Source organism: Lathyrus oleraceus, chromosome 1, assembly GCF_024323335.1.
Source record: "Lathyrus oleraceus cultivar Zhongwan6 chromosome 1, CAAS_Psat_ZW6_1.0, whole genome shotgun sequence".
In the NCBI taxonomy this organism is placed as follows: domain Eukaryota; kingdom Viridiplantae; phylum Streptophyta; class Magnoliopsida; order Fabales; family Fabaceae; genus Lathyrus; species Lathyrus oleraceus.
Window position 1 is genome coordinate 183,784,067 of NC_066579.1, and position 21,625 is coordinate 183,805,691.

The 21,625-nt window shown below is 37.8% G+C and overlaps 1 protein-coding gene and 1 long non-coding RNA gene across 2 annotated transcripts; one reads left to right on the plus strand and one right to left on the minus strand.

Annotated features, from left to right (window-relative positions):
- Positions 1–5,134: 5,134 nt before the first annotated feature.
- On the plus strand, positions 5,135–6,211 carry LOC127098435 (uncharacterized). The gene has a single exon (XM_051037035.1). It carries the CDS (start codon positions 5,135–5,137, stop codon positions 6,209–6,211), a length of 1,077 nt encoding a protein of 358 aa, XP_050892992.1.
- A 13,549-nt stretch (positions 6,212–19,760) lies between these two features.
- Positions 19,761–21,023, minus strand: LOC127126495 (uncharacterized). The gene is made up of 2 exons (XR_007805007.1): positions 20,762–21,023; positions 19,761–20,108 (listed from the first exon to the last, which is right to left on the minus strand). It is a non-coding gene; the product is annotated as an uncharacterized LOC127126495 (long non-coding RNA).
- Positions 21,024–21,625: the final 602 nt, after the last annotated feature.

Genomic DNA, 21,625 nt, shown 5'->3' on the forward strand with positions numbered 1-21,625 from the left:
GCTACGCGATTTATTATGCAATATGCTATACTTATCTACATGATGAATGTATAAAAAGGTATCCCCCTCAAGGGACTCTTCTGGGGAGCTCGAAGCACTCTGCTGAGGAACTTGACAATACTCCGATTCCACCCTGATGGGGAAATAGCGCTGCTGCTGGGAAAAGGGCCACCCTTGCTGAGGATAAAAACCTTTGCACCCAATCCGCCCGAGGAATTGCTGAGGATAAAAACCACCAATGCACTCTGTGGGGATACAACAGCCTTTGACTTGCTGGGGATACAACACTCCCGACTCTGCTAGGGAATCCACAGACCTTGAATCTGCTGGGCAATTAGTCGTTCTGACTCTGCTTGGGGAGGAGGACAGTCTGGTATTGAACACCCGTCGACTCGTCGAACCACGGTATTCATATCCCACTCCCATGTCAGCTTTCCAATTTTGAGAACTCCCAGACTCGTCTGGACCTTTTCTGCTCCATCATCTTGTATTCCCCACTGTTCCGTACTCGACGGAGAGCAAACTCCTGGGATTTATACAAACTTTTCAATCTTCCGACTTTGAAGAGTCTTCTTGATTAATCTCAAGGGTCGTCGTACGTCTCGTCGTCTTTTTACCACTCTTCTATTCACTCGTCCCTGATTGGACTCCATGGGGATTGTTTCGTCAAAAGCTTCCACATCACAACCTGCAAGTGAGGGAAAATACCTAACAGTTCCTGCAAAAGAGATCGTTAGATAAACCGTGCCCCAGGCGTGTCAAGATTTCAACACTTGGGTCACTCAACTTTCCGAATAAGATTTCAAGTTTTCAATCTTATAAACATACATTGGAAGGGACCTGGATGTCTTTAAGATGCAAGATTCTTTATCAAAAATAATCGGATGTTTTTGCAATCAAAGCGGTAATGAAAAACAAAAACAAAATTATTTGACTGAATATGCATTTTATTGATTGAAAAAGTGTGGCTCAAATTGAGCAATACAAAGGAAGCAATTCCTGAAAAGAGGTAATTGTGCACCAAAAGGAAAAATCTATCCTAATGGCAATGTGAAACCCGTGATCTCATCGAGTTCCAACTTGGTTACACCCCATATGTCCTCAGACTCTCCGTGCTTTCTGCCTTCTGAACAAGACGATTCCGACTGACCCCTACCGGGTATTATCCATGTGCCTTAACCAAAGCGCAAACGATCATGCTAGACGCAGTTGTTCGTTTCAATCCCTCTTTTGCCTGGACCGCCCTTTCAGGTTTTCAGTCCACCGGGATACCCATTTTTGCCCAAGTCGCCTTTTCAGGTTTTCGACTTGCCGGGTGTACAGTTTTTTCTTTTTATATCCCTAATTTTTGCCCGAACCTTTCTTTCTGTTTTTGGTTCGCCGGGATGCCCATTTTTGCCTGGACTATTTTATTCTTTTCGTCCAGCGGGTCTCTTTATACGAAGTATTTTTTAACTGCGTCCGCATTCACAGGGGATGGAAAATCTTCGCCATCCATGGTCGTTAGCAACAAGGCTCCGCCAGAGAAAACCTTCTTGACCACGAATGGACCTTCATAATTGGGTGTCCATTTGCCCCTTCGATCGTTTTGAGGAGGAAGGATCCTTTTCAGCACCATATCACCCACGTGATATACCCGAGGTCGTACTTTTCGGTCGAAAGCACGCTTCATCCTCTGCTGGTACAACTGCCCATGACAGATGGCTGCCAGCCTTTTTTCCTCAATCAGGCTTAACTCCTCATACCGGGTTCTTACCCATTCCGCCTCTTGTAACTTTACGTCCATCAGGACTCTCAAAGAGGGAATCTGGACCTCAACTGGTAGCACCGCTTCCATTCCATATACCAACGAGAAAGGTGTTGCCCCAGTAGATGTGCGCACCGACGTTCGATACCCATGCAATGCAAACGGCAACATCTCATGCCAGTCTTTATAGGTTACCACCATCTTCTGCACAATCTTCTTTATATTCTTGTTGGCTGCCTCAACCGCCCCATTCATCTTCGGACGATAAGGAGAAGAATTGTGATGTTCAATCTTGAATTCCCGGCACAGCTCTGCCATCATCTTGTTATTCAAATTAGAACCATTATCAGTAATGATTCTCTCGGGAACCCCATATCGGCAAATGATGTCTCTCTTGAGAAATCTGGCAACGACCTGCTTCGTCACGTTCGTATAAGAGGCTGCTTCTACCCACTTGGTGAAGTAATCAATAGCCACCAATATGAATCGATGCCCATTCGAAGTCGTAGGCTCAATCTTTCCGATCATATCAATGCCCCACATAACAAACGGCCATGGAGACGACATTAAACTCAACGGATTTGGAGGCACGTGCACCTTGTCAGCATAAATCTGGCATTTATGACACTTCCGCACGAAATTGAAACATTGGGCCTCCATTGTCATCCAATAATAACCAGCCCTCAGCAACTTCTTTACCATCGCATTCCCACTGGCATGGGTACCGAACGATCCTTCATGAACCTCTTTCATCAATTGGCTTGCTTCTCTATCATCAACACATCTGAGCAAGACCCAATCAAAATTCCTTTTATACAAAACCCCATCCTTATTCAGATAGAACACCATGGCCAACCTCCGCAGAGTCTTTCGGTCCTTCTTATATGCTCCCTCAGGATACTCTTGAGTCTCCAGATAGCGCTTGATATCGTAATACCACGGCTTCTCATCATCAGGCACCGTGTCAACAGCAAACACATATCCGGTCTATCCAAACCCTAGGCCCTTCCAAAAATCACACGTGCACAATTTTTGCAAAAATATTCATTAAATAGTAGAGACTACAAGGATCATGGCACAAAAAATTTCAGTCAATTTGGATTAATGGTTTGTGAGTTATGGAATTTTGAAATGGCAAGAAAAATAAAAAATGATGAACCAAGCATGTGAAATCATGTGAGCATATGAAAATAAATTGCTAAGCCAAAGGTGGAATTGTCATAGGCAAGGATCGAAGCAGGTACACGTTTGAAAATTGAGCGCGCGCTAACACCTAAACACATGCACAGTACACGTAAACACGGATCAAACGAGCTTCTGGAAAATTTTTTCAAACATTCATCAATGTTCTTCATACATTCATCACTCAAGAACAAATGTTCACCAAATTTGACAAACCATACATCAATGGAAAGGTCTCTCAACGTACATCAACAATATCACATTAATTTGACCTAACTCTTCCTAATTTAAGAGAATCGAATGCAAACATCTTTGAGCATGAAATTTCAAATCAACATAACTTGTTCGTTTCTCAACCAAATTTAATGGAACAAAGTGCAGAATGACCTACTAAGAAAGATCTACAAGAAGCATCAAACAATTTCATGAATGGTTAAAGTCGAAATCTGACCTTCTCAAATGTGAAGAAGTTGAATCGTGCGTTTTAAGCTTTGTAAGTGCAAAACAGAACTTCTATGATGCTTGGATAGGTGAATGGAACAAGGTTTGTTGCTCAATTACGCACGATCTTGATGAAATCTCCATTTGCCATTGTTGAGCTCACTTTGACAGTCCACGAATTCAGCTTGAAAAGGATGGAATCTTGCTTCAATAAGCTTCCATAATGCACATGGATGAAGGATTGATGAAGATCTTGGCAAGACTTGTGAAGAAAATTGCAAAAAAAGTGAGAGAAGAAGTTGAAGAATTTGGTGATCTTCAGATCTAGATCTTGATTCTGTTATGATTAAGATGAAAACAGTTATGATTTAACTTATATATGTGATGTTAAACATGTTTCTAATCCTAATTAGTGAAAATGGAAATGGATTAGTGAAATCAAGTTTCATGCTAAATGGTAAATTAGCCAATGCACCCTCCCTTATGCAAAACCAATACAACAGTAGAATTCTGGTTTGGAGCAAGTCTAAAAACATGTTTGTGAGCTAATGCAAGTGGAATGGAGTGAAAACAATGAATATTTTGCAAAAACACCTTTTTCCCTCCATTTTTCAAAATTGGTTCACTTGAAAAATGGACTTTTTATGTGATGGATTTTCATGAAATGTAATGCTTGTTTTGGATAGTGGACATCAAAATAGATTTGCTCAAAAAAACCTCACTCCATTTGGCCTTGTGAATCAAAAGTTATGCAACTTTGAAATTCAACTTTTCTTGACAATGATCAATCTATAACTTGCCAACCACAAATGATAAATTCATGTTCTTGGACTTTTTGGAAAGGTGAGAGTAAAATCTACAACTTTCATGTTGAACAAAATTTCATTTGAAGCATTTTTGGACATGTAATTTTGAGGTGAAAACCTTTCCATTTTTGGCAATTTTGAATTACAAGTCACTTTCTATTTTTGGAAAGTTTTCATCTGACTTTATTTTCTTCATTCTTGATGTTTGAAATGTCAAATGAAACTTGTTTAGACATGAATGAAGTGTCTCTAACCCTCTCCCACCTCCAAATCCATCAGTTCAGGCACAGTTGACCACAATTGACTTTTCTGACTGATGGATGAACTAGCCATGCATAGATGAAATTGAGCTTCAAACTCCTGATGAAATGGCTCAACCATGAAACCCTAGCTTCCATAAGCTCAATATAACCATATGATGACCCCCATATCCATTGAAAACCTCATCTCCTTGACAAGCCCTGATTGGCACAATTCAGATGATTAGGGTTGACCAGTGGTCAAAACCCTAATCTCAAGGAATATGATCAAGCAGAAGGAATCTCTTGGTGATGACAAAACCATGATGATGATGATGTACCATTTCAACCAAGATAAAGCTCAACCCTCCTTGAGAACCAAGAAACCCTAATTTTAATCACACATCCTCAGATGGTTAATGATCAATCCAATGAAACCCTAGCTTGCATCTTAACCTCTTTATCTTCTGATCAAGACTTAGGAGGATGACTTGCTCAATGTAGCCACATGATATGCAAAGATGCAATGCCTAATGACCTAAAAATGAAATGCAATATGTTAAACTAGTCCCCAGAGAGGAGGGCAAATTTTGAGGTGTTACACAAAGCAAGGACCTTACGAGTAATGGCCTATACTGAAGAACATAAGGTGTTGTTTGGTACTCACATGTTGTCTAGGGAAGCTAAAGATTGGTGGGATAACACTCGATAGAGACTAGATGTTGTTGGTGCTAAGGTCACTTGGGGTTGTGTTCAGGGTGCAATTCATTGAGAAATACTTTTCTGAAGATGTGCATAGAAATAAAGAGATTGAATTTCTTGAGCTTAAGCAAGGAAACATGGTGGTTGCTGAGTATGCTGCCAAGCTTGAGGAACTAGTGAAGTTTTGTCCTCATTACAATGGTGCAGCTGTGGAGGTATCCAAATTCATTAAGTTTGAGAATGGACTACGACCTGAGATTAAGCAGGGTATTAGCTACCAGAAGATTCGTAGGTTTCCTACTATAGTGAACAAGTGTAGGATTTATGATGAAGACTACATGGCTTGTACCACTCACTATAATAGTGTTAGTGAGAGGAAGGGAAATAATCAGTTTAGAGGAAAACCCTACAGTGCTCTAACTGATAAAGGGAAGCAGAGGACTATTGATGATAAAAAACCAAGTGGAGGAGTGACTCTCGCTTCTGTCAAGTGTTTCAGGTGTGGCGAGTCGGGCCACCGTGCTAATGAGTGCAAGAATTATGTTTTGAGGTGCTTTAAGTGTGGTAAGACAGGTTATCGTGTTGTGTATAGTAAGAGTGATGGGCCAATTTTTTATAACTGCGGCGAGATAGGTCATATAAGTATCAATTGTCAGAAGCCAAAGAAAGCACAATCGGGAGGGAAAGTTTTTTCCTTGTCTGAGATAGAGACTACTAGTGCCGATTGTTTGATTCGAGGTACGTGTTTTATAAATGTTATTCCTTTTATTGCTATTATTGACACGTGTGTGACACATTCATTTGTTTCGCTTGATTGTGCTGAGAAGTTGGGTTTGAAATTATCCTCTACGAATGAGAGCATGATTATTGATACCCCGACTATAGGTCTGGTACTCACTTTGTGGGTTTGTTTGAATTATCCGCTTACTATATATGGTAAGAGTTTTGGTATGGATTTAGTGTGTCTATGTTTAAGGAATCTCGATGTTATCCTTGGAATGAACCGGTTGGAGTTAAATCATGTTTATATCAATTATGTTACCAAGACAATGTCATTTCCTGAGTTTGATACTAGTGATGAGTTGTTCGTGTAAGCTAAGTAAGTGAATGAGTTCGTGAAGGACTGTGTTACAATGTTCATGGTATTAGCTTATATGAAGGCAAAGACTAAAGTCGTGTTGGATGAGCTACCTGTGGTGAGCGATTTTCCAGAAGTGTTTCCAGATGATATTGGTGATTTACCTCCAGAATGTGAGGTGGAGTTTGATATAGACTTAATACCTGGTACTAGTCCGGTGTTGATGGCTCCTTATAGGATGTTTGCTTCAGAATGGGGTGAATTAAATAAGCAACTAGAAGATCTGCTTGAGAAGAAGTTTGTTCATCCGAGTGTTTCATTGTGGGGTGTGCCAGTGTTGTTAGTGAAGAAGAAGGACGGTAGTATGAGGCTATGTGTGGACTACTGACAACTGAATAAGGCGACTATCAAGGATAAGTATCCACTTCCGAGGATTGATGATCTGATGGATCAGTTGGTAGGTGCTTGTGTGTTTAGCAAGATAGATTTGCGTTCAGGTTATCATCAGATTCGTGTGAAGCCTGAAGATATTTCGAAGACTGCTTTCAGAATAAGGTATGGTCATTACAAGTATTTGGTAATTCCGTTTGGTGTGTCTAATGCGCTTGCAGTGTTCATGGAATACATGAATCGAATATTCCATCCATATTTAGATCAGTTCGTGGTTGTGTTTATTGATGACATATTGATATATTCAAAGTCTTATGAAGAGCATGTGGAACATCTGAGAGTTGTATTCCAGACATTAAAAGAGAAATCAGATGTACACAAAGTTATCCAAGTGTGAGTTATGGTTAAGAGAAATGAGTTTCCTTGGTCATGTGATTTCCAGTGGTTAGGCATGGCAACGGGGCGGGCCGAGGACGGTTTTTACCTCCCCCAAACCCAAACTCGGATCCCTAAACAATCCCCGTTCCCCGCCCCAAACCCAAACGGGGATGGAGAATTAAAACCCAAACCCGTCCCAAACGGGTTCGGGTATCCCCGCCCTGCCACCATCCATTTAGTGAAATCAATTTTTTTAATAGAAATATTTAATTTTTTAAAAATCAAATTACATTACAAATAAAAAAATAAAAAATCTAAAAAAATAACATACATACATTTCGAATATTTTAAATAATTAAGACAAATCAAAATATTAAAATATTGGCCACTTATTTAATATTCTAAATCATCAAAAATAAATAATAATGTACATAATAAAATAAACGGGGCGGGTTCGGGGTGGGTACTAGTGTCCCCATTACCCGACCCGTCCCCATATTTTATAATCGGGGAAAACCCAAACCCAAACCCAGTCAAAGTGGGTTTTCCCCGTCAACTTCGGGGCGCGTTCGGATGGGTACCCACAGGTACGGGTTATGTTGCCATGCCTACCAGTGGTGGTATAGTTGTGGATCTGTCGAAGATAGATGTTGTGTTACAATGGGAGACTTTGAAGTCTGTCACTAAGATTAGAAGTTTTCTTGGATTGTCTGGTTACTATAGGAAGTTAATTGTTGTTGACTCGAAAGGGTCAAGCCTATGTTTGGGATGTGCATTGTGAATAAAGTTTCCAAGAACTCAAGAAGAAGTTGACGTCTTCCCTGCTTTTAATTTTGCCGAATCCAAGTGAGTCCTTTGTTGTATATTGTGATGCTTCGAAGATGGGTCTGTGAGGTGTGTTGATGCATAATGGACAAGTTATGGCTTATGCTTCGAGGCAGTTGAGAATTCACGAAAGGAATTATCCTACGCGTGATTTTGAGTTGGCAACTGTGGTTTTCGTGTTAAAGACTTGGAGGCAATACCTGTTTGGCTCCAGATTTGAAGATTTCAGTGACCATAATAGTTTGGAATATTTATTTGATCAAAAGGAATTGAATATGAGGCAGAGGACGTGGCTCGAGTTTCTGAAAGATTATGGTTTTGATTTGAGTTACCATCCGGGTAAGGCTAATGTTGTAGCTGACGCTTTGAGTAGGAAATTTTTGCATATGTCAATGTTGATGGTTTGAGAGCTAGAGTTGATCGATAAATTCATAGACATGAGTCTAGTATGCGAGGAAACTTCTAATAATGTGAAGTTGGGTATGTTGAAGCTGACGAGTGTCATTCTTGAAGATTTCATAAAGGGTCAGAAGACCGGTGTGGGATTGGTTTACCGGCTTATGTTAATCAACCAGAATAAGGGTGGCAACTTCAGAATTACTAAGTTTAGAGTGATGAGGTTTAGAGACAAGGCTTGCGTACCACATGTGCCCGAGCTTAAGAAGAGTATTTTTGAGGAGGGTCATAGAAGTGGATTGAGTATTCATCTCGATGCCACTAAGATATATCAAGACTTAAAGAAATTATTTTGGTGGCCATGAATGAAAAAGGAAGTAGCTGAATTTGTTTATGTTTGTTTAACTTGTCAGAAGTGAAAAATTGAACATCAGAGATTGTCAAAACTGATGTAACCTTTAAGTATTCCAGAGTGGAAATGGGATAGCATTTCTAGAGATTTCATAACCACTTTACCGAAGACGAAAAAGGGATGTGATTCTATTTGGATGATTGTTGATAGACTGACTAAATCAACTCATTTCATACCAATAAGGATCAAATATAACTTACAGAAGTTAGTTGAGCTATATATTAGAAAGATCATTAGTTTGCATGGTATTCCGTCAAGCATTGTTTCAAATAGAGATCCGAGGTTCACGTCAAGGTTTTGGCAGAGTTTGCAAGAAGCCTTGGGTACTAAGTTGAAGTTGAGTTTTGCTTATCACCCACAGTCTGATGCAAAAACAAAGAGGATTATTTAATCCTTAGAGGATCTATTGAGGGCTTGTGTGCTAAAACAAGAAAGTGCGTGGGATATCTACTTTCTACTGATTGAGTTTACTTACAATAACAGTTCCCGCTATAGTATTGGGATCACCTAGTTTGAGGCGTTGTATGATAGGAGGTGTATGGCACCTCTGTGTTAGTACGAATCTGGTGAGAGTGCAGTAATTGGACCGGAGAATGTACAACAGACTTCTGAGAAGATTAAGATGATTCAAGATAAGATGAAAGCTTCATAGAGTCGCCATAAGAGTTACCATGATAAGAGGAGAAAGACACCTGAGTTACAAGAGGGGGACCATGTGTTTTTTTAGGGTTACCCCGATGACCGGAATTGGTCGCGCCTTGAAGTCTTGGAAGCTCACACCATGTTTTATTGGTCTATACTAGATCTTGCAGAAAATATGAGAGGTGGCCTATCATATTGCCTTACCACCTCTGCTTCTAATCTTTATGATGTGTTTGATGTGTCTCATTTGAGGCGATATATTTCAGATTCGTATCATGTGATCCAAGTGGATGATATACAGGTGAGAGAGAACCTGATTGTAGAGGCATCACCCGCGCGGATAGAAGACCGGGAAGTGAAGCAATTGCATGGTAAGGAAGTTTCCTTGGTGAAGGAAGTGTGGGGAGGACCAGCTGATGGGAGCATAGCTTGGGAGCTAGAGAGTCAGATGAAAGAGTCGTATCCGACTCAGTTTCCTTCAGGTGATTTTTTAGAACGAAAATTCTTCTAAGTAGGGGAGAGTTATAACACTCTGAATTCAATTATTTGATTTAATTGAATTATTTAGGATCTTGTTTGAATAACTGTTATTTTAAATTGTTTTTGGTGTGATTGTGAGGGTAAGTGTCCTTGAAGTAGAGATATAGAGAGAGTAAGAGCTTGATGTAACAATCCAATTTTAGTAATTATTTCTTATATTATTATTATTATTATTATTATATTTTATTTTATTTATTTGGAGTGTTAATTAATTAATTGGTTGTTAGGTAGTATAATAATCGATTATATTAATTAATTTGGAGTGTTAATTAATTATTTAGTTGATATGAGATATAATGAATAATGGAATTAATTAACTTGGTATGTATGTTGAGTTGATTTGATTTATTTGAATTAAATAGAGACATTTAAATATTAGGTCTTATTGGGCCTAATAATTAAACTAGAGGTATCACTCTTTAAGCCCAAATAGAATACTAATATATAAGAGGTGAAGGGAGTGAGAATTAGGATTCATTTAATCATTTGAAAACAATAGAGAAAGAGAAGAGGAAAAGTAAGGAGAAGAGGGGAAGAACAAGAGAGAAGCTAGGGTTTCCAGAAAATTGAAGAGGTAAGGGGGGAATCCTTATTATTATGGGTTAGTATGATTGTGTCAGTGGGTAGAAGTATGTTTAGGTTAAAATCCCTAATTTTGTATGGTTGTTTGAAATTGTTAGATTTTGATGAGTATTCTTGATTTATTGTGGTTTAATTGTGTGAAAACTGTAAATTAACCTTATATAATTAGAGTATTGTATGAGTTATAATTTTCTGAACGCTTGGCTTTTTACGGAATCGAAATCGGAGGTCCGAAAGTCCTCCAACGATGAAAAACGCAGAAAATTCTGCATTCTGTTTTGTGTTAACGCAGGAATAACATTCTGTTTTGCGTTAACCGGTTAACCAAAAGCGTTAACCGGTTAACACTGTTGAAAACCTGTTAGAAATTGTATTCTGTTTTTGCGTTAACCGGTTAACCAAATTCGTTAACCGGTTAACACTGTTGAAAATTGCCAGGAAGTGCATTCTGTGTCGCGTTAACCGGTTACTCAAATGCGTTAACCGGTTAACACTGTTTGAAAAGTGAAAATTTGAGATTTTAAATGCTGTATTCGTTTTGGAATGAAATCTAAGTGTGTGTATTTGATAATTAGCCTATATTTGTAAAGGATATATGGTTATGAATGTGTATATGTACCATTGGTGGATTGTGAATGATATATTGTTATGAATGTGTATATGTACCATTGGTGGATTGTGAATGATATATTGTTATGAATGTGTATATGTACCATTGGTGGATAATTCATAGAGTTGAATTATGGTGATATGTGGAATGTTAAGATGGTAGAGATGATCTTAATTGCATATGTATTGGTATTTGTACATTCATTCATGGCATGGTCGGCTTCATAGTGGAAGCGGTGAAACTGTGGGTTCACATGGTAGCACACGTTGATCCTTAATTGGAAATAGGCGTGGTAGATAGACGTTGATCCTTAATTGGAAATAGACGTAGCACACGTTGATCCTTAATTGGAAATAGGCGTGGTAGATAGACGTTGATCCTTAATTGGAGATAGACGTAGCACACGTTGATCCTTAATTGGAAATAGGCGTGGTAGATAGACGTTGATCCTTAATTGGAAATAGACGTAGCACACGTTGATCCTTAATTGGAAATAAGCGTGGTAGATAGACGTTGATCCTTAATTGGAAATAGACGTAGCACACGTTGATCCTTAATTGGAAATAGGCGTGGTAGATAGACGTTGATCCTTAATTGGAAATAGACGTAGCACACGTTGATCCTTAATTGGAAATAGGCGTGGTAGATAGACGTTGATCCTTAATTGGAAATAGGCGTAGCATACGTTGATCCTTAATTGGAAATAGGCGTAGTAGTGGCTTTGATCTTGTTCGGATCGGAAGCGTGGCTTGGATTCTAGATATTGAATCGGAAAGCGGTGAAACGTTGGGTTCACATTGAGGTACCGCATGCATAGAGTCACATGTCTTGCATTGAGTCATATTAGAGTTATGTGATAATTGAATGTATGCATTGATGTGATTGTGAGGTGTGTATGAGATATGGTAATTGAATTTGGTGATGTTTGGATACATAATTTGGCAAATATGTGATTATGTGATAATTGTAGTTATGTGTATATTTGAGAATATAATATTGGATTTGAATATTATACTCCTTGAGTTTTGATGGATGTTTGAAACATGTGAAATAAATATTGGTTAGTATTATTTACATGGTTATACGAAGTGTGATAAATTCCTTTAATTGTTGATTTAATCATTGTGCCTTATTATACTTCTTCATAATGATTTGAATTCTCACCCTTTCTGTTTGAATGTTACCTTTACATGGGTATCGTGCAGATACTCAGGAGTAGTATCGCTGAAGTAAGTGAAAGGTAGCTCATTCGAGATTAGCCGGAGAGTTTTCGTATTTTAGTTTGAAGACTAAGTAGCGAGTCGATGCTCTGGTCATGTAACACTGGGTAGATTAGTAGTATTGAACTCATATCTTATTTGGATATGCATCATGTTATTACTTGTTTTATTTTATCTTGAGGTGATTATTGAGAGATGATCATGGTATGGGACATGGATCATTTTATGAAATACATGAGTATTCATTATTTTTCGCTGCGAACGCATATTCTTGAATATTCATGAGAAGTGAAATGTGTTATTTTAAATGACCAGGTGTATTGTATATTGATGATGAATGATGTTGGTTTTTGAAAGCTTTTAGTTTTTGAAAACGTCGATGTGACGCCCTTTTGTGTATATGCGCGCTTATTTACTTTGATTATATGTTAAGTATTTAGGGGTAGAAAAAGGGGTGTTACACTTGACATATTTATTTAGAATTTTAATTAATTATTAGGATGAATAATATTTTAGAATAATATTTTTATTTGAATTATAACTAATTATATAATGAGGAAATATGATATGTAGAGAAATTGAGGGCAAGGTTGGAATTGAGGAAAATAGGGAGGATAGGAAAGGGATGCAAAGATAGGTTGGAGGTTAGAAGGGGAATAATCTCTTTTGGAAGGAAATAGGTCTTGGAATAAAATAGGGAATTTGAGCACCTAGAGAGTCAGTACGTATTTTGGAGAGTTGGAGTAAAAGAGGCAAAATGGGAGAGCAAAGACTTGGGGTTGAAGGAGAACTCTAAGGATCAAAGGGTTTTTGCTGGAAATCATGTAAGGGGGGAGATGTGCTTCTCTATGGGTGTTAAAGCATGTACGGTAGATAGAGGAACCCTTAACCTCCTTAGGATTGGATGTTCGAAATCTTAATCATGATGTTTGTGTCATAATTGTTATTTGTATGATGAAATTTGTGTGAAATTTGTGTACCCTATGTATGCTTTATGTTTTGTTTTGATGTTGATGATGATATTATGCCATTGATTGATGTTTGAAGGTTTTGACCTTGATTGTGTTATTGGTGACTTAGAGAAGACGAGTATGATGATGTGTTGTAATATGATATTGATTCATGAAAACCATTGAGTAAATGATGAATTAGGAAGCTATAACCACGAGAAATTGGATTTATTTGATGGAATTTCGTAGCATAAGTTTTTGGCATATGAGGGATGGTTTTGATGGTTTAAAAACTGACTTTTGGGAAAATTTTACAGTATGAGTCGACCTGTGAAGGTCATGTGTCGACACATGCAGGCCGCACATCTAGCAGAACATACAATCTTTAAAAATGAAGTACATGTGCCAACATGTAACTCGTATGTGTTGACATATATGCAAACTTTTATTCTATGTGTCGACCTATGGATCGTATGTGTCGACACATAGATTGTTTTTTAACTTAAAAACTTATTTTTCTAGCATGAAACATTTTCTAACTTATTTCAAAATTATTATATGCTCATTAATGCTAAGTTACCCTCATAATAGTCAATTATCCACTGTAGAGATGTTTTTGATGACTTGTTTGATTAGTTAGTGAATCGTTATATTGAATATGATGATGTGTTGTTGTTTTTGGGTGAAGTGATATGAATGAATGTCGTGGAACCATGTATGATGAGTTACTGCTGCTTGTTGATGTTACTGACATTGTAACATGAATTGATGGGTGCATGATGAATGATGTGATACATAAATAGCGAGATGTGTGTGGGGATCCTTTAGGTGAATCTTGTTGTGTTAATGCATGTTATTTAAGATTCATGCATCATGGTGTACGAAATTTTGTCCATTTTTGGTGAGTCTCGGTCCTATGGTGATGGATCGGGTGCTAGTAGTTGATTCCTATTATGGGGATTAGTGAAGCGTTAGTTATGGTGATCGTAGTGATTTGGTGTGCTCCAGTTCCAAGAGAGAATTTGATCCTATGGTGGGGGTCGGAGAGCGAAATGAACCTTGGTGTTCATATTTGGTACCACATGAATATCAAGTCAGTGTTAAGTATATTGCATAAGTGTTACATTTGTATTGATTGTTGTTAATGTGTTGTTGGATGTGAATAATTAGTATGTTAGTATTGATTGAGTAATGTGTACGTTGATGTTATGTGTTAATTTACTCTCGATTATTTTCACCGTTAATTAATGAAGTGTATTATCACCCCTTTTGTTTGAATGTTTACTTTACATGGGCATCGTGTAGATACTCAGGAGAAGCTTTAGTGCAGTAAGTGGAAAGTAGCTCTTGGAGTGGCTTCCTATAGTTTTTCCCCCTTTAATAGAGTCTTCTCGATCTATTTGAGCCACTGGCTCCAAATCATCAGCAATAGCGTGATCATTTCTTCATACCATTATGTACATCATCAAATAAGCATTAGAAAAAACAATGCATCAACAATGTACACACATGTCACACACTAGGGACTCAACTACATCATAGAACTTGGCTGGACAGACCAACCTGCTCTACCATTGTGTAACACCCTAAACCCCTTATACAATATTAACGCATAATTTAATAAAAATCACAACCACATATGGTGTCACTCACATCAAGATTTGATCTTTATGGAAGGTGAGCAAACATTTGAGCAGATGTGTGCACCAAGCGCGTGTTTACTTGGGGTATGCATGGATATGGTCCCATTGTCCCCTTATTCCAAGTTTGTTTAACACGATTTTGATTTGAAAGACTAATAATCGTTTTGAATCCGGTATGCTCCGAGTGCTCGACCATCAAGGGGTGTGAAGAGATGTGCATCTCTTGGTCCTTTGTCTTTCAATTTTTATTTCAAAAAAGGTTTTTGCACCAATGACTTGATGCTGGATCAAGTGTTGCAAGTTTATTACAAAAATAATTTTGATGTGGCAGTTTTTTTAAAGAAAATTAATCTTTGCGGATCTTAGTAAACATTTGAACATAGGTGTGCTCCTAGCACTTATTTAACCGAGATATCCAAAAAGATATGCTTCCATTTGTCACTTGTTGTCCTTGTTTGACAGACCGCTCTAAATCGCTTGGTCACAACTCCCTCAAGAATCCATGACTTCTCTTTCTTGCACCAAGTTACTCAATACGATAACCACAACACCTTATTATGATTGGATAGTCAATACTTTAAGAACTTCATGAGATAATTGACTGATTCCTTGACTACACATAAAAATGACGACTCTTCTCTTATAAATCTTTCACCAATTGTGACAAACTTTTATAATCCACCTATTGATAACCTTATCAATTTCACTTGAACTGATACTATATATTATGAGCATATACACTTGATGCTTCACTTCTCTTGTATTACTCCAATAAGATAACACACTTAGCACATGATTGTCTTACTTTTATTCATATGAGTAATTATCTCGCTTATCCTCCATGAAACTGCGTTGTGCCTTTCTATTAATCACTCTCTACTGACTAGCTCATGGGTCCTTATAAGGGATCAAAAAATTTCCTATGAGTACCAATTGTCCCAAACAGTCTCAGAATCTTACCACATCTACATGTAGAACACTTTTCTTGCTGACATAAGATGGATAATAATTCGAACCAATACATGTTAAGAGATAGATACTCAGAAGTCACATGACTGCGATCATAAGAGTTTACAACATTCACAATTATCTTGCGTTGATTCCTACTAGTCCAATTTAGTATGAAAATACCTGGTTCTTATTTCCATAATCCATTCTAAGTTCTCTATAGAGTTTTGACCTATTCACAAGTTCCGGTGACACTGGATTCTAACCAACTAGATAAATAACACCAATAAGGGATTTCAATTCATCGTCAAGACAACTCTTCAAAGGAACTTTAACCAATCTAGGATGTAACTGTGAGTTTTCCAATACTATTCACAGAGTCACACAACTTTGTCATACATATGGACATAACATTGCACTTCCTATCCAAAGTAATTCATCTCAATCGTCTCGCTCCATCTCCCACAAGTCTAGCTCATGTTCTTACTCATATACAATCCGAGTTACATGCTTAACTTTAGGAATATTTCATTTCCACTCTTTCCTAGAAGTATAACTCACGAATCCTTTCAATATGGTAGAGTATCATTATACATATTAGGTACCACTCTCATGGGGGTCTACATCTGAGGCCATGAATCTGAGAGAATTATCCAATGTCATAGCATGACTAACCACTTACACATTACTAACCCATATGTAAGATGCTGAACTGATCTCTTCGAGATCACCAATTGGTAAGTCTCTTTAAGCTTCACTCCTTATTCTTCTCATTAGTCATAATAGTGATACACCCAAGACTTACTCACATTGAGCGTGGTTCACTATGTTGGTTCCCCAAACATCTAACTTCTTTGACATCTCTACAGATGATCAACTACATAATACACCTTCACAAATTCAATTTTCAAAACTATCAATCTAAATGGAAATAACTTACAACTTTATTCTCAACCCCATACATCCATAATGGTACACCAGTGATATTTAGGATATACTTAGTTCTAACAAGGTGTGAACAACATACTCCTTGATCAACCAAACCAACACTACTTAGGAAGATGAACAACAATTTGACTCTCAATAAGCCACTCATGCTCTTTCCAACCAAATAATATGCACTCAAGATGAACCTTTACATTCCCACACACTTATTGACATGGATTATCTTCCAAACCAAACATCCACTACACATTTCATCACACAGAGGTTACTTATTTAGATGACTTGCAACTGGAAATCCTTGTCGCCTACTTATGAGTTCATACAACATAGTCTGTTTTATGTTCCACACTTAGTTTTGCACTCAATCTTGGCTTGTCTTCCGTTTCTTACCACAAAATCAAACTTCTCAGAACATAAAATTCACTACTCAACATAAAGAGTGTGATACTCCACAACTATCTCAGAACAAGGTAATTAATTACACATACATGTGACCAGGAAGCTAATATCACATGCTTCCTAATACCAGGGCATAACCTTATCCACTTTGTCATACTCCAAAATTTCCCCTCCCCTTTTCACCTTCTCACTCAACCCTTGACTTGAGATTCATCTACACATACTCATGTTTCATTCACGTGCATCATTCATTCATTGATACTTGATAATTGATCATTATAGATTCAAAGCTCTATTTCTTGCAAAGTTAGGGTTTATGTGTGGATTAAACCTTAAAAGTGTGACTTGGCTCTTCATCTGATCATAGGGGAAGTGAAACCCTAATTTGTATGATCTTTGGGTTATGGATTCAAGAAGACTTCATCATGGAACTCCTTAGGCCATTCAAACCCTAATTCTTTATGATTTGGTTATGGGACCTTGTGGATGCTCTTTGGGCCTTGTATTGGCTATCTAAACCCTAGTTGAGGGCTCATACATTGAAGATTTGCTTATGAAGAATCTTAGTTGATTAAAAGACCTTTATTGAAGGGTATGCCTAATTGAAACCCTAATCAGGGAAGATGTGGTCCTAATGTGCCTTGTGGCTTGACTTTTTATCAGGTGATATTGGAAACCCTAATTCATTGGGGGAAGATGTTAACTAGCATGTCATACACCATTCATCATCAAATTTACATGCCTACATGGTTGAGATTTCATCTATTCAAGTTTTGGCTCAAGCATTCACATATGCATCCTATAACACCTGAGGCCGGAGAGGACAGAGAGTGGTTACATGTTACACTCGAGGGCGAGGGAGTTGTTGTTGATGCAAGAGGCGTGACAATGAGACACTCCTAGCTGTTTCTAGGGAAAAACCAAATCACATCGGAATGAGAGGGATCCTGAGGCTGTGCAGTTATGGGACTGCATGGTTGAAGGAAAGCTTATAAGGATTAATTGGCACTATCTATACCAACAAGATGCATCTTCTTTTCGGTAGCCTAACATATAAGAACTCGATAGTTAAATGTGCTTGACTTGGAGTAGTATTTGGATGAGTGGCCTTCTAGAAAGTTTCCCATAAAGCGTGTGAGTGAGGACAAAGCATGATGAAAAGACCCGTGTTGGTTTGTGGGGTCAGTCGTTAATCCTGAAAGCTTCTTGGGGCGTTACAAATGGTATCAGAGCCAGAATTCTCCCAATACGATGTGGTTCGGGGACGAACCAAGTAGAAGCTGGTGGACATGTAACACCTGAGGCCAGAGAGGCTAGATAGTGGTTACATGTTATGCCCGTGGGCAATTGAATGGTTGTCGATGCATGAGGCATGACAATGAGACATTTCTAGCAGCTTCTAGGGAAAAGCTGAATTCACATCGGAATGAGAGGGATCCTGAGGCTGTGTAGGTATGAGACTACATGGTTGGAGGAAGGCTTATAAGGATTAATTGGTACTACATATACCAACAAGATGCATCTTCCTTTCGGTATCCTAACAAATAAGAACTCCATAGTTAAGTGTGCTTGACTTAGAGCAATTTTAGAATGGGTAACTTTCTGGGAAGTTTCTCAGAAAGCGTGTGAGTGAGGATAAAACATGTTGAAAAGACCCGTGTTGATTTGTGGGGTCAGTCGGTAATCCTGAAAGCAGTTCGGGGGCGTTACAAATGGTATCAGAGCCAGACCTTTCCCAATATGATGTGGTTCGGGGACGAACCAAGCAGAAGCTGGTAGGCATGTAACACCCAAGGCCGGAGAGGACAAATAGTGGTTACATGTCATACCCGAGGGCGAGGGAGTGGTTGTCGGTGCAAGAGGCATGACAATGAGACACTCTTAGCTGTTTCTAGGGAAAAACCAAATTCACATCGGAATGAGAGAGATCCTGAGGCTGTATAACTATGGGACTGCATGGTTGAAGGAAGACTTATAAGGATTAATTGGTACTACCTATACCAACTAGATGCATCTTCTTTTCGGTAGCCTAACAGATAAGAACTCCATAGTTAATCGTGCTTGGCTTGGAGTAGTATTTGGATGGGTGACCTTTTGGGAAGTTTCCCAAAAAGCGTGTGAGTGAGGACAAAGCATGCTGAAAAGACATGTGTTGGCTTATGGGGTCAGTCGATAGTCATGAAAGTTGTCTCCAGATGTTTTTCATTGCATAGGCTCACGGTACTTGATTCCTAAATTTTGATTGCAATATGACATTGATCTCCTGGTCCATGTGTTTGGGGTCTCATAAGGGAATTGGGCTTTGATTCTTGATTCACCCTTTTAAATTCATTTCCTTCAATGTGATCCAGATGATCCAAGATGGTTGATTCCTATTGTGTCTTAGGATTTACTTATCATCAGTATAAACTATCTTATGGCATGATATGGTTATGGGTGCAAAATGACATATTTAGTTCAAGTTATTTGGTGGCTTAACCTACAAGTTCATTCATTCACTTTGGACTTTGCATTTTTAGGTTAACCATAAGACTTGGATTGTTGATTTACATCTTTTTCATTTAGGTTGACTTTGGTCAACGTTTGACTTTTTAGTCAACTACTTGACCAAAGTCAACAAATCAAAAATTCCATTTTTTAGGCATAAACCATGATATCATTAGCATACACATTTCATATTCATACTTCATGCATAATAAAACAATTGCATTTGATTAAATTAGGATTCACCATGTTGAAGTCAATTACATGTTTCTTGATGTATTACATTTTTGCATGATCTAAACAAGGTTCAATTACAAGCTTTACATCACACATTACACTAGCATGGTTTGCCCTATCCTAATCACATCACTTGATGCCTTGGATTGAGAAATGGACAAAGCCTTGATTTGCATCCTTGTCCAAACTCGGGCAATGCCTTAATTCTGCAGCAAATCTGCAAAATAATCAAGTCAAGACCATATCAATGCACAATGGCCACAAGCTACAACATGAGACCATGAATAAGTCTGCAAACCAAGAATGTAAACCCTGCATATCCACAAACAATTCAAGTCAATGTACATACACCTGCATTAACAAAATCATGAAGATTACAAAGTTGAATTCCTGAGGGATTCGGTTTAACTCAGTGCATTGCTCCACTGATTTTTCATATTAACATGTAAACCTAACTAAAAATAATAAAATAATGCTAACAATCAATCTAAACTAACTTCTCCTAACATTTGGTTTAAGCATTAACAAAAACATTAAGTTGAAATTGAATTTTCCAGGAAATTGATTCAGGCCAATAACTCAACTGAAATTTACCTTAAATTCAAATGAAATTAACTGCAAACTCATAAACTTATTAACCTCAAATTCCAACCAAATTTATTTCAGATTCATTTATAACCAACCCTAACTAACTATTTGTTTAGCTAACTCAGTCGATAAATTCACTTCATCATCATTCAATCATAAGATCACATAATCACACTCTCATAGCTCTCGTTTCTATCTCTCTCAACCTCACTTTAGAGCTCGTTTTCACCATTGTTGCTCAGAGCCTCACCTTGAAGCTATGGAATAACAAGAGCTAAACCCCTCTCGTCTCACACACAACAACAAGAAATGCGAAGAAGAAAGAAGAAGAGAGAAGAAACGCAGAAGGAAGGAAGAGATAAAGAACCAAACCATACCTGAATTTCGTTGTTGTCTCCGTCTTCAGCTTCATCTTCTTCGATAGGTTACTCAAATCTTTTCCTCATTTCGCTTCAAATTTGTTACCGGTGTGTAGCTTAGAGGCTAGGGAATCAGTGCATGCTCAACATTATAACTTATTCGTTCCTATCCTTTCCTCTTGGATGTTGTTCTATCGTGGGCCTTGTTGTGGGCCTTAGGCTAGATTGATGAGCATACATTGCGCTTGGCCAATGCACCTCCCCCATTATGCATTGATTTGTTTGGACCATTAAGCCAAGGCCCATGCGTCAGATTCTGCCATGCATACCCTGTATAGGGCTTGTATCCCCCCTTTTGAGCCTATTTTTGTTATTTGTTTGTTAATCATATTATTAATTGTTTGTTAGTTTTTTAATTTTTGTTAATTAGGCTAGTTAGAGAACTTTAATTAGGAATTAACTTGATTAGGACTTTAGGAATATTAGAATTAGGATATTATTTTGTTAGAATTAATTGTTTTAGTTAGAGAATTAGATGATTAGGATAATTGGTTTTTAATTAGTCTTTCATTTTAGAATTAATTTCCTAATTGATCACCCATGTGAATTGACTTTTTTAACCTTAGGGTTTAGTCATAGAATTTCATGTTCCCTTAGATTAGGGTTTGATGTAGATTAATGGGTCATTTTTAATCAATTTTTCCTTTATGTGATATTTGATTGATGATTAATTTGATCCTAATGTTACATGTTCCCTTAGCTTAGGGTTTGTACATATCATTTGATTAACCTTTAGATAATTTGTACATAATTGTCCACTAATTCAACCCCTTTGATTTAAGTTGATCAAAAGAAATTTTGATTAACTAAATCTTTTGATTT